Source organism: Oreochromis aureus, linkage group 5 (assembly GCF_013358895.1).
Source record: "Oreochromis aureus strain Israel breed Guangdong linkage group 5, ZZ_aureus, whole genome shotgun sequence".
Taxonomy (NCBI): Eukaryota; Metazoa; Chordata; class Actinopteri; order Cichliformes; family Cichlidae; genus Oreochromis; species Oreochromis aureus.
In genome coordinates, this window is record NC_052946.1 from 36,623,646 (window position 1) to 36,637,190 (window position 13,545).

Genomic DNA, 13,545 nt, shown 5'->3' on the forward strand with positions numbered 1-13,545 from the left:
TATTACTTCGGCTAAATTTCCCTCTTACAAATACCCCCACATTATAGTCAAACTAACCCAGAAACTAAGAAAAACTAAACTGAATAAGAAAACCTAATCTGAGAGCGAATCAAAATGAAACGTAATTGAAGCTAGAAATAATAAATGAAATAGAAATAAAGAGCAATGAAAAAAGTTAATACCTCACATAATATCACTGGATATTTTTATTTGCAGATAGGTACCGTTTGGTCAGCTCTCTGGTGCTTTTAAACTGAAAAGCCGGGAAGCGGAAATGGTTCCTGTTGCTTGGCACCGAACTGCAGCTTGACTCAGTGAAGCTGCTGGCCAGACTTTCGTTTTCATTTCTTTTGCCTGAAACTGTACCGATGTTGGCAGATTGAAGGAAAACATGGCTGGCTTGGAGGTGTTGTACACCTGTGTCGCAGGTAAGATAACCTGCCCGCAGGACGCCGTTGTGTGTTTTGTTCACTGGGAGCTGGTAAAGAACGGATACAGGTGCATCGGCTCAGGAGACGAGGTGAGTTCGCTTATTTTAGCTAAATCTTGTGTTAAATTATCCCACATAATGGAGAAGATAATATTTTCTTTTTTCATCATTCTTACGCCAAATTGAGAAATGCAAATTAAATATTAGCAAAAAGATTCTCTATATGTGGTTTTCGATGTTTTTCGGACCGTAATGTCCAGTAAATGCTTAAAATGTCGGTTTTTGCAGTGGAGTTCTGTATGTAATATTCAACGTAGATTAGCTATAGCTTCATAAACAAGCATCACCTCCTGTGTGAAGCCGACGTTAACGCGAAGAATTTAAAAGTGTGAAAAATGCGTTTTAGGTTTCTTTAATCCAGCTGTCATGGCTGATATTCAGTTTGACGGCATCTGGTTTAAGAGCGACAATTTACCAAAACTGTCATGTCATCTTTAGCTGGCTAACCCACTGGGGGCAGTCATCCTGAAACACCACGGGAGTTTATGACACAGATTCGTGTTAGTGTGCAGCCTTGCTATCCTCCATCCTCTCCCCATGTTCATTTTACAGAAATCAACAGGTAATCAGTAGTATTTTTTTTTTAAATGAAGCATTTATAATGGGATTTAACGTGAAAAGGGAAGCGTTCGGCATCTCTCTGTGATTGTTTTATATAAAATCACTCTGGAATGACACCTGCCATTTAGTAAACAGGAAGAGTAAGTGACCCACTTATAAAATGAAACATTTTTCTTTATTTTGAACATGATGATTTGGTGAAAAGGTGTTTTTTTTCTTTAGATATAAATAATGACAAATTGTTATGCACCTAAAAAATGAACTCACTCTACTGGATTTTTATGTGTATCATTATTGTTGTTATATTTACTTTTTCCACATTAGTTTTTTATTTTATTATGTGTAATTTTTACGTTATTGACCAATTTTGTTTTGTCACATTTTAATTATAGAGTTGATCTTGTTTATGTTAGCTAGTTTTTGTCTGTTTTACTGCAGCAACACAAGAATCTGCAGTTTATTTACAATTTTTTACAACAATCTTACCTTTGTGATGAGATTAGTATATGTCATATCTAATAATAGCACATATTTCTTGCTGTATATTTTAAGTATTGTTTTGTTATTTGCAGTGAACTGGCCAAATACTGATAACAAATATTGTGAAAAGAAAAAGCAGGTTTCTGCTGCTGCTTTTAGGTTTTTATCTGTCTTCACGGCGTCTGTGACCTTCTTCCTCCAGGCCCGCAGCAGTGATAAGAAGTCCGAGCTGCTGCCTGCTGACTGGAGTAACAACAAAGAGCTATACAGTCTGCGATACAAAGCCAACAACAGTGACACCCAAATGCTCCTCAAGGCAATCACTGTTGATTCCACCTTGATCTTCAATCTGATGGTAAGCACATAAACATTTGTAGGACTGGTCTCATTAGTTTTCTAGATAATGGCAATTTAAAATAGTGCCTTAAAAATGTTGGTAGTGTGTGGGGGTTTTCTCTCTATTAATGACAACAGAAACCTGAAACTTTGCATAACTCCCCTTAAGAAGAAGAATTTTTCCTCTGGATTATTTTTTCATTGGAGAACTGACATAGACCGTGCAGTTTATCCTGCATTTCAGTCCTGATGTAGGGATCCATGAAAAGCCTTAAAAGGGATCAAGTCTGATTTTCTAAATTTGAATCTTACTGTTCAGAGCAGACATCACTGCAGCCAGGGGTGAGGTCGCAAACACTTTACTTTTAAATTTGTATTTTTTTTTCGGTCCAGTCGAGTTTGTATCGATTAAAATGTTTAGATTAGTTTAGTGTTTAGTTCAGTGCTAGTTTTAGTTTTTGTCATTCATATACAGGTCGTATTACTGCACCGTAAGACTGGAGAAATGTAGATCTATGCAAAGATCTGACACACAGTTGTGTAAACTAAGAAAATATGATTTAGGTTGAGTTTATTATTTGCTGGTTTGTTGAGATATTATTCTACATGTTAATCTATCCTTTTAATGGATCGTGTGTGTGTGTGTGTGTGTGTGTGTGTGTGTGTGTGTGTGTGTGTGTGTAGAACTCCAGCACGCAGCAGGTGTCAGACTTAACGGTGAACATCAACGACCACGTGAACACTGACCAGCTACACACATTTGACAGGTTATTTTATTGAGCTGCTCTACTTTATTAAGGTTTTATTCTATTGACTTATGTTGTTATGATTATTTTAATTGTTGTGTTACTATTTTGGATCCTGTATAAATAATAATAAAATATGCCTTGTCCTCAGCCTGCCTTATACGGTTGTCTCAGATTGACCCCACCGACTTGTTGTTCAAATCTTTTATTTGTTGGAGAAAGCCTATTATAAAAAGGTTGTCTGAAAGGGAGTTTGGCCTTGAAGGGCAGTTTGTTTGATAACTAAAGATTATTTTGCATTGTGAATCATGCTGAGCTACTCTGGTAGTCAGAAAATAAAAATATAGAGCTGGAAAATAAATAAAGTCATCTCTCTTCTCTGCAGTGTGTTCAAAGATGCAGACAGTTTGTCAGAGAAGGTGAAGACTCAGCTGCTGCCCCCCCAGGACAGACCGACAGGACAGAGAGCAGAGAGGAAGAGTCGGCGGGATGAGGAAGAAGAGGAGCAGAGAAGAAGAGGAGAGGACAGTGACCCCCTCCGCATTCCCAGCAGGAATCCTCGCCAGGGGACACACCCTCACTGGTTGGTGATGATATAAACTGTGCATGCAAAACTTTACCACAAAACTCAGATTTATTCATAAACTTATCATTAAATATGTACATTTTAGAGGCAAATATTGTCACGTGTGACACGCAGTTACATATTTGTAATTTTCCTGGTTTCTCTCTCTTTTGCATTTGTGGAAAAAAGAGGATACTGCCTGAAACTACGAGTCAAATAGAGATAATAAAGAATGCCTTACTTGCTAATTTTTCTATATCCACCTACTTGTGCTCATTAATGAGGTTCTCCCACCAGCATAGGATCAAGTAATTAATCTTATGTACATTCATGAAGTTTTAACCTTATATTTGTGGTATTTCTAGTGTTACTCAGACTGAATATAGTTTAGTCTATTCATTGGCAGTCTGGACTGTTCAGATTTTCCTGTTTTGTGTGCATTAATGTGCATGGCCCACTCACTTAATAAATTAGAACAGTCTAAAAGTCCAGTTTAACCTTGAACGTTTTTAGATTTGTTTGCACTTTGCAGACTTGGAAAGAACTACATGACAGAAAATCAATGAACAACCAACAAGTTGTAATCCTTAACATTTTCATGGCATCAGAGCCTCGTGTTATTAATATTTATGACTGACATTTTGGCATTTGACACACACACACACACACACACACACACACACACACACACACACACACACCTCTGGATGTGCTGAGATTGTGGCTTGTAATAAGTCTAGACAGAGCATCTGTTGGTAAATGAGGACAGAGCTCAGGCAGTGTGTGTGTGTGTGTGTGTGTGTGTGTGTGTGTGTGTGTGTGTGTGTGTGTGTGTGTGTGTGTGTGTGTGTATTACTCATGTTCAGGGACCTAAATCTGTTTACACATTCCCTTCTGGGGACACAAAGTAAGTTCCCATAAAGTAATTATTTAATTTTAGAGGAAAGACTTAGTTTAACGTTCTGGTAAATGTCCAGGGAATGAATGTGAGTGTAATATACTCTGAAGTGTGTGTGTGTGTGTGTGTGTGTGTGTGAGTCTTTGTCTTTGTAGTATCCTCTATACAATATTTACAGCAGGGAGAAAAAGTAACAGACGTTGAGCTGAAAAATAAAATGTGTGTGTCTTTGTGTGTCTTTGTGTGTTCTTGTGTTTTTGGGACGTAGACTTCGCAGTCACCTTGTGGAGACTTTGCTTCGTTTCAGGGACAAACAAAAAGTCGCCATAATGTAAATTATTAAATTTTGGGCTGAACACTTGGTGTAAGGGTGGGCTAAGGAGAAGGGTTGAGTAAGGTTAGGGTGAGGCAAGTCAGAGAGCAGTAAGTACAGACACAGTGTTGTAAAGAAAAAAGGTTTGAAGGCTCCTAGTGAAACACTGTAGTCATCACTCTCCTTCTTATATTTGTTCACAGTCCGCAAGCAAGCGGCCATTAGCCAAAGCAGGGATGATATACTGCACCTGTCCTGGACTATTACGCTGCACTATTTTATGTAGCTTGCCAAATTACATTAAATAAGATGATCCATGGTACTGGCTATAGACAGTATCAAAGATGGATGGAGCCACTCTCTGGTTTGTGAAGTCTCTTTATGAGGCCTTGAGTTAAGGATTTTTGCCATCACCATCTCTGTATTTTGAAACAGACGTGATAAGGCAGGAGTGTATCTGACTTATAAGCCAGGGATATCGTCGTCTCACAGGTTAACAACCTGTCATTACCTAGTGAACATAACCTGGATAATCATCAATTCTGAAAATTTGAATTTCCATAACAAATTACCAAATAAATTCATGTTTTAATCAGTTTGACCTGAAACTGCTGATTGAGGTACCAGAAAGTGTTTGCTGAGGTCAGGGCTGTCACCATGTCTTTGAGTTTTTTCCTTACTAAAAAATGGACCTTTGGGGGTGACTGTAAGTAAGCATGATTACTCAGCATATAGTTAAGGCAGGGAGTCTACCTCATTTAACAGATGTCTAGGCATTTTCCTGATAATTCTACGTGTTTGAAAAACTAAAAACTACTTAAAAATGAATTAAACTCCATTTAAAAGTGTTTAAAAATATTTTTTAACAAAGTGCTCCTGTTTTTGTTTTTTTTTCTTTGGTGGAAAAGATTGTTTTGGCATCAGCTTCTTCTGTCTAGAACAGTATTTATTTTAATCATTCAGTGTGACACAAAGCAAAGCCAACACAGGGTGGTTAGATGATGCTAACTGAATTTAGCTCCTCTGCAAAAATCTGGTTAGTGTGTAACAATCAATGTTATAGTGTAGTAATAGAAAAATGGCAGGTAGATGTAGCAAATAAGCAAAGTTAGTTTGGACAAATTAGCTATCTCTTTTTAAAAAAATGTATTTTGTGAAATAAGATGGAGTGCAATTTATCCATGTTAGCAGGAAACCATTAGTCAGAATAAAGTAAGAATAAACCAAACAGTCCCTTATATGAATTTCACTTTAGTCCATCTCTGCAGAGGTAGTTCACTAGCCCGCTAAGCTAAACTAGTTAACTTTAAGAAACACCAGTGCATTGGCACATACTGGTGTTTTAATGGGTGATGTCTGATAGCACTATTCAAAAGCTGAAGAGAGAAGGGTTGTTTTGTTTTTTTTATTTGTTCATTGTTTATTTATAGTAAACATGAAAATCTTTAACATGCACTAAAAGTGACTTGAAATTTAAATTATGGCAGCATTTTAGATAAAAATGCGCATTTTGTATGGTAATGTTAAATGTGGTTATGTGGGCCGTCCTGGAAATGAAGTCAGTGTAACGTCGTCTGAAGTGATGGAAACATGAGCACATGTGTGTGAGCGAGAGCTGCAAGACAGAATCACTCTGACTTTCACTCCTCATCTCATCTCCCTCCTCCTCCTCTTCCTCCCCCGTCCTCTTAGCCATGACCCGCTCAGATGAGTTGCGAGATGATGTCAGCACTTTATCGACCTCGCTGCTGTCGCCTCCTTGTCCCGAGAGAGGGGCAGACAGAGGGGGAGGGAGATGAGGATGAGAAACGGTGACGGAGATGGGGAGAAAGTAAAAGTTAAGAGGAGAGTACGGGGGGAGAACAGACCAAGATAATAGAGAGAAAGTAAGAAAACGACAAAGATACAGAGAAACAAGCAGAATGATGGCAAAGCAAAAACTGAGTTAAAAGCGAGTAGAAAGAGGAAAGACAAAGGAGGGGGCAGAGACGACAGAAATGAACCTGAACACCTGAAGGTTGGAAGTATCAGATGTGGGACTCTCCACCAGTCTTACTAGAAGCTGAATCAAGCATGCCTGTGTTTTGTTTTGTTTTTTCTTTTCTTTTAAAGTTACTCTTAGAGCAACTGTCTTTTATAAGTGGCGTTAGTCATTGATGATTTTAAGCTGCAGGATCCAGTTAAAGTGAAATAATGATTGTAGGATAAATAAAAAAATGAGAAAATCAATAGATAACATGTTTTTGTTAAGATGGAAACTGTTACCCCCCAAACATCTATGAAATGTTAGAGAATCGGAATTAGTTTTCAAAAGTTAAAGTCACAGATTCTTAAAATGTGTTGCTTTTTACTGACCACTCAACGCCCTTTAAAGTCCAGCTGGGATTTGAACCAGAAACCTTGCTGTTGTGAGGTGACAGTGCTAACAACTCCTTTACTGTGTCTCCTCAGTGCTTCAGTCTCCCATAAGCTGAAGTAAAGTTTTCACATTTGGGAAGCCTTTAAAAAATAATGTTTTTAAGTTTTTTGCATTCTTTTAAATATACCAGAATCAGAATACTTTAATAATCAATAATGAAATTATTTGTGTAAAATAATAAACCAGCTAGCGATTGTCGAATGGACATCAATATCCTGCATTCAAAATGCAATAAAACTAAATTTATTCTACATCAACTATCGAAGTTGAGTGAAACGTCGGAGCATTTTTAAATTCTAAAAAGAACCAGATTCAGTCCTCTCAAACAAGCCTCGAAAGGGAATGTTCGAATTATATGAGGTCAGTGTATGTACAACTAAGTACAGCCTTCAGACCACTCTAAATGACAACTAATCTGTTTTTTCTACTCTTTGCTCTAAATGATGTCACTAAGAGAAAATTTCCCTAATATGGTCATCTCGCACAGCTCTTTTTGCAAGTCCCCAAAAGTTGATTCTGTTCATCTGGACGTAGCGTTTTCAGTGGGAGAAATGTTTCGTTTCGAATAATTAGCTGGGAGGTCCGTTAATTGATCATTAATATGTAAATTCTCATGACCATTGATCAACAACCACTGATCAAAGCCAATGATCAATGGCCATGAGTACCATTCACAGAGAGTTGGGGAATGGCTGCAATCACAGCATTGTAAGATGGTGACAGATGTACCCTTAGGCCCCCTCCTTGAGAATTTGCATATTAATGATCAAGGAACTGACCTCCCAAATGCAAATGCAAGTGTACTGTTTATAAGATTGTGGAACCTGCAGTCAGCTGAGAATGAAGAAGTCACTTGGATGAGTGATGAAATGTTTCTCCCACTGAAAAAGCTTCGTCCAGATGAACGGAATCAACTTTTGGGGATTTACTTACCTGGATGATTGAGCATTCATCAAGGAGCTCTTTTTGCAAGTCTTACAAAATCAAGACTTATCAAGTCCACCAGAGACTTTTCTTCACGTTTCACTCTGAGAATCTTCACCTTCTGGTTGTCCTGACAGTTTGACTGCCTGAAGGAAGTCCTACTATTATCCCAGAGGACCAATGCCGGGGTTTCAGTGCAGGAACTGTCCCACTGATTATCGTGGGGAATGTGAGGCACTTAGTAATATGGACGAGCTCAGTGAGCTGATTAAGACTCAGAGGGAACACCGTTAGTGGGGTTTGATGTGCTCCTTGCAGATGTTGTCATGGCAGCGACCAGAAATGTGGAGGGATTGCACTAGTTGTGATTGAAAAGTAGTCTCATCTCGAACACGCTGCTGCGAAGGAGCATTTCAGTGGCGTGAATAGTAAAGTGCATGCTGGTGGAATGCATTAACATGCCTGAGAGTCATAGCATTGAATTCAGTTTGAATCACCACACTTGAGATGTCTCAACTGACGAAGGGCCTCCAAATGACCGTGGCTGTGTGTGGTAAATGGCTATGGATAATTAATAGACCATCCTCTGCACCACTTGGCAGACATGCAGCTGAACTCATTTTTCTCACTCTTTTATCTCCTCAGAAAAAGTCTTTGCCACCTCATAACACATTGGTTTTACATTTAAGCTGCTCATTGTATGATATACGATTTTTACATTTTTATAATTTTACTTTTATTGTAAGGTGTTTTTAATGTTTTCGCTCCTGCAATGGTGAATTTTGAGCATAAATAAAGTATTTATTTTTATTAGATGTTGGTGAAGAAGATCGTTAGTTGTGTTTCACGTATTTGACACTTATTTGTAGCTGTTGTAGTTTGTTTTCCATTGTGAAACGATGTTAGACTGATCCTGTATTTAACTGGTTTTGAAGTTTACAGATGTGTGTGTGTGTGTGTGTGTGTGTGTGTGTGTGCGTGTTTCAGGCCCGGCCCCATGGTTCCTCCGTTTGCTGCTGGAGGAGCAGATCTGGATCCCTTTGGGTGAGTCTGTCTCTTCCTGTCATGTTTAAATCCTTTAAATCTGTTTATGGAAATCAATCTCAGATATACATTTAAGCGTTCTCCTGGGTTTTCCCTAATCTGGGATTTGGGGATGAACAGTCGGCCCTCACAGCAGCGGACAGCTCTGGATTACTGGCGCGTGTCCATCTGAAAGCGAAGCTTTAAGCTCAGATGTCAGAGAGTCGCAGAAAAGATGACAAAGAAAAAGCAGCTACAGACTCAGAATCTAAGTTTAGTTTTAACATTAATTTTTTATCAGCTCGAGCTTTTCTATTGTGCTAACACAAGCTTTGTATTGAAGTACCTTCCACCAGGACACTTTTTAAATCACTGAAGGTTAATCTGAACCCCTTGTTTCCCCATGTGTAGCTTTAAGTATCAGCTTGTTAAAATATCCGTAATGTGTAAGTAAAGCAAAATAATCAAACCCAAGTTTTTGTTGAGCGCTGCCCTTTAATGACTGCTATTTTTACCCCAGGAGTATGCAGACATTACACATCTACAATAAGTCTGGGTAGTGGCAGCAGTATAAATCTCATATAGAGGGCTATTGCTTGGCATACAGCGTTCAAAATCAAACATATTTTAGTCAGAAAACGATATTAAAATTTTAAAAGATCTCTACAAGTCTCACTATATATGATTCAGGGACTCTTTGCTTCCATGTAAACTAAAAATCTGGTTAAAACAGACCTGCAGTCTTAGTTGCTCCATGCTTGTCTTGCTTTGCTGTGCTTATGTTTGTGCTTCATTGTTTTTAGAGACTAAATTTAGCCCGTCCAGAAGGCGGCTGATGGCACATTGTGTATTTTTACAGTATAGATGTTATAAAAGATGGACATAGTTGATGTGACATCACCCACTCTTAAAACCTCACCCTAAGTATTTTTGCTGTCACCACTTGGTGTTGTGTAACCAGATGTGACTAGCAAGGTTAATGAGAGTAACAGACAAATCTGAAGGTAATGGGTGAACGCTGGACAGTCCTATTGTTCTTTAAAAGTGACCATAATTTACAAAATGATCTCCCTGTTTTATTCAGTATGACCTGAAACAGCGACTCAGCCCATGAAATCTACTGGAAAGTGTTTAATGAGGTCTCAGAGTGAGGACCAACAGCCCAGTGCCGTTTTCCCACAGACGTCTTTATGACCACCAGGAGTCGTCTCCTTCTGGCCATTAGAGCTCTTTATGACGTCTGTTTTTGAAAGTCTTGTTTAGATGTCGAGCGTGGTGTAAGCTGGATAATACTTTGGAAATCACCGCTCCGCGGTGGGTGGTTTTTAGCCCCGTCATCATCCATTACAATCATGAAAGTACAACTTGTTTAGGATTTTTTTTTTTTATGTCATAATAGCATTACTGTTACTTAACTAGTGACTTATTTTTAAACACTTTCAGATAAAACCTGTAGCCTGTTTATCTTTGACACTTCAGTTGGATTTTAGAATAAAGTGAACAAAACCAGCTGACACGTGTCCTTCTCTTGAATCTCTGAACTCTGCCTCCCCTCCTCAGGTCTCGCGGAGGTGGTGGGATGATAGTCGACCCCTTGAGGTCAGGTTATCCTCGCTCTGGCTTTGACCCGTCTAGTGGGATACCAGACATTCTGCCTCCTGGAGCCGTTCCCCCAGGAGCTCGCTTCGATCCGTTTGGACCCATCGGACGTCACAGACCAGGGTGAGACACACACACACACACACACGCGCACACGCACATGCGCGCCTCCATCTGTCTGCACTAATTCAGGCTGTAACAGCTCCTCAGCTGTGAGGCTCCGCTGAACCTCTCAAAGGGTCAAAGACACTTTAAATTTCTGACATAAAATAAAATTGTTATCTTTTGACTTGATCAAAAATCCAAGAGCAGCATTAAATCAGTCAGTGATCTTATTAAAGCTTTTTTTGTAAATTCCCAGCTGCAGCTCCACCAGATTTAGTGCAGCAGAAATGCAACACAACAAAGCTGCACCCATTTTAATCTCAGTAATACCAGATGGCCTCTCCATTTTAGCAATTTAAAGAGTTTTGAGGAGCCACCTTACATAACGGAGGCAGCTCTTGACTCTTGGCTTATAATGGTTACAACATCTTAGATCTATATAATTTACTCCTCTGAAAGATATATTCTTCACAGAACAAACGAGAAAATTGAAAGCAGCTTTGAAGAAAAAAAAGTGCCCCCTGTGCCTCATTTATAGACACAGATTTTAGTGACTCTGTAACTAAATAGACTAATAAACTAGACTTAATAAACAAGTAAAGGTTGCCTCTTGTCCTGGAAAAGAAAAAAAACATCCAAGTTCTGTAGTAAGATTGTGTGTTCCAGTCGCTCGGTGTCAGTCCAACAGCCGTGACCGTCCAGCTCAAGTTCCTGCGGGAGAGACAGAGGAGTCCCCAGCAGCATTTTCAGCAAATGCAATGAAGCAAAGCAAAATCACCTGCTTGGCATTTATTTAGCTCCAAACTGATGTAGATGAAACTGACAAATGAAACAACCATAAGGAAAATAATCAGATGAAGGATGCCTCTGTTTGCAGTCTTAAGTGCTGTGAAATGATGAGTGTGCAGAAGTGCATACACACAGTTTTTTAATCTGCTTCTGTTATGAATTTAATCTGCTTTTCAGGCCCAAACAAAGGGCAGAAAGCACTAAAGACTGTTTAATTGTCCTTGGAGCCTCTGCTGTGTGTTGTGAACAACTGAAATCAGTGCAACAAGAACATTTGTGCTTTTGAGGTTGACTGTGCATTAACTTGAATTATAAAGGAGACACAGCAAAAACTTTTCCAAATAAAATAGCAAAAATCAGTCCAACAGCAGGCAGTGGACTCCAATCGGCAGCCATTGTATTTGCTCCATTACCTAACCCTGCCCTGCAGGCCTCAGCCTGAACACCAGGAGTCAAAATAAAAATATGACAAAATGTGACAATATGACAGTAAATGGTGAATGGGCCAGCACCTTTTTACTCAGTTGAGCACTTGGTTACTCCTCATTCACTAAATCACACACACATTCATACAGTGCCTTTATCTGTGTCCAATCTCTGGACTCACATTCCCACTCACACTCTGACACATTCACACTCGATCCTTGCCCAAGTAGATTTAAGACGTGTGCACAGCAGGAGTCAGGGATCGAACCACCCACCTTCCACTGGCTACAGTAACAACAGCTCTGTGTGTTTCTCTTGTTTTTTGTTTTTTAGGCCGGATCCAGACCACATGCCCCCTCCTGGCTACGATGACATGTTCATGTAGTACCCTGGATTGTTTCAAGTTTTTCTACTTCCTGTTTATTACTTACATCAGCATCTTTTCCTGCGGCCGATAGCAGCCCCCTTCTCCTCTCTGAGGGTTTGGTTTCATCCGTGTTTGTGGCCTGAAGATTTTCATTTTTCTCTTTTTGAGAAGGAGGGTTTGTTTTCTGATTGCTCATTTCATATGAATTAAATCTTTTGGATGCAAATTCACATAACAGAAACCCAGTTACTGCTGTCTCAAATATCCATGACTTTGAAATAAAAAAGTTGCTTCAATGTAAAAGAGCCCCTAAAAGAACAATGCCAGACAGATGAAGGTTTATGCCATTATGCATAATAAACTCATATTTTGTCTTTCATACTGACATCTAAACATTGCTGAGCAGTATTATTTTGTGAAGTAATGAGGTGACATTTGGCTGCAGGGCGAGATCTGCGAGTCTGGAGATTACTGCATAAATGAAAAATCTCAGCTTTGATCAACAAAGCTGCCGTCAGAGAAGCAGAACCACCGAGATGCTTAAATCTGAAAACACGTACGAGTGAAAACCCCTCTCCCTACCCTTTGCTTCCTAAATAATAGATCCCATCAAACTCCATCTACCAGTTTATTAATAAAAGAGTGCTTCTTCTTTTTCATTTTTGATGTGAAAATATTAAAGAAAACTGAAACATGGTTCTTTATTTGTGTTTGGATTGTTGTCAATTGATCAAGTCTATTTAATTATCTCAGTAAAATATATACTGAATAAAAACCATTTGACTAGATGCTCTGGTTTTTGTTGCTGAATTTTTTTTATAAACTGCACATCAAAGATGGACATACTCACTGTTGCATCCTCTACAGTAGCTACTGTGTTGGTACTGGACAGTAATCAGGAATTTGGGTTTTGGTCATATTTTCTTTTATTTATCAATTAGTGCGAGCTGGCTTGGCCAGCTAAAACTGTACAGGTGCATTCACAGACAAACACAATCTGACTCATAGTGTAAAATTACTCACCTAACTACTCAGTACAACTAACTATACAGCAAATCATATTATTGGTAATAAAATGTTCTCAGAGGCACCAACAGCATGATCGGGATCTTAAGGTCGAGATCCGTGTCTCCCGACTCGACCAAAGCAGCCACACGCCTAAAATTTTTAAAGTTTTAATAATTTTAAAAATAATGAGTTCACATCTCAAAGTTTTTAAGAAGGTAAACTGCATTCATGGAGTCTAAAACAGTTTCAACGTCAGGCTGTAAAACAGTTTATTTTAGCTGTAAGGTTGGACACTTTCACGTGGGAGACCGTGGATGCTGCCAGTCATTGATGCTGACTCACTGTTGGAGGCAGCCTCAAGTGGCCAGCAGAGGAACTGCAGTTGTGGCACTGACACTTAATTTCCAACCTCTGAGCTGTCAAACATCAGTATTAGCATACTGACATTATCATTCAGTTTAACAGAGGCTCTGTCACCGTGGTTGCAGACTGAGAT

The 13,545-nt window shown here is 39.1% G+C and overlaps 1 protein-coding gene across 1 annotated transcript; it reads left to right on the plus strand.

Moving 5' to 3' along the window:
* The first annotated feature begins 276 nt into the window (after positions 1-276).
* Positions 277-12,829, plus strand: psmf1 (proteasome inhibitor subunit 1). The gene is made up of 7 exons (XM_031727223.2): positions 277-520; positions 1,734-1,886; positions 2,552-2,634; positions 2,999-3,196; positions 8,720-8,776; positions 10,316-10,477; positions 12,008-12,829. The coding sequence occupies exons 1-7, from the start codon at positions 392-394 to the stop codon at positions 12,057-12,059; spliced, it is 834 nt and encodes a 277-aa protein (XP_031583083.1). The 5' UTR covers positions 277-391; the 3' UTR covers positions 12,060-12,829.
* Positions 12,830-13,545: the final 716 nt, after the last annotated feature.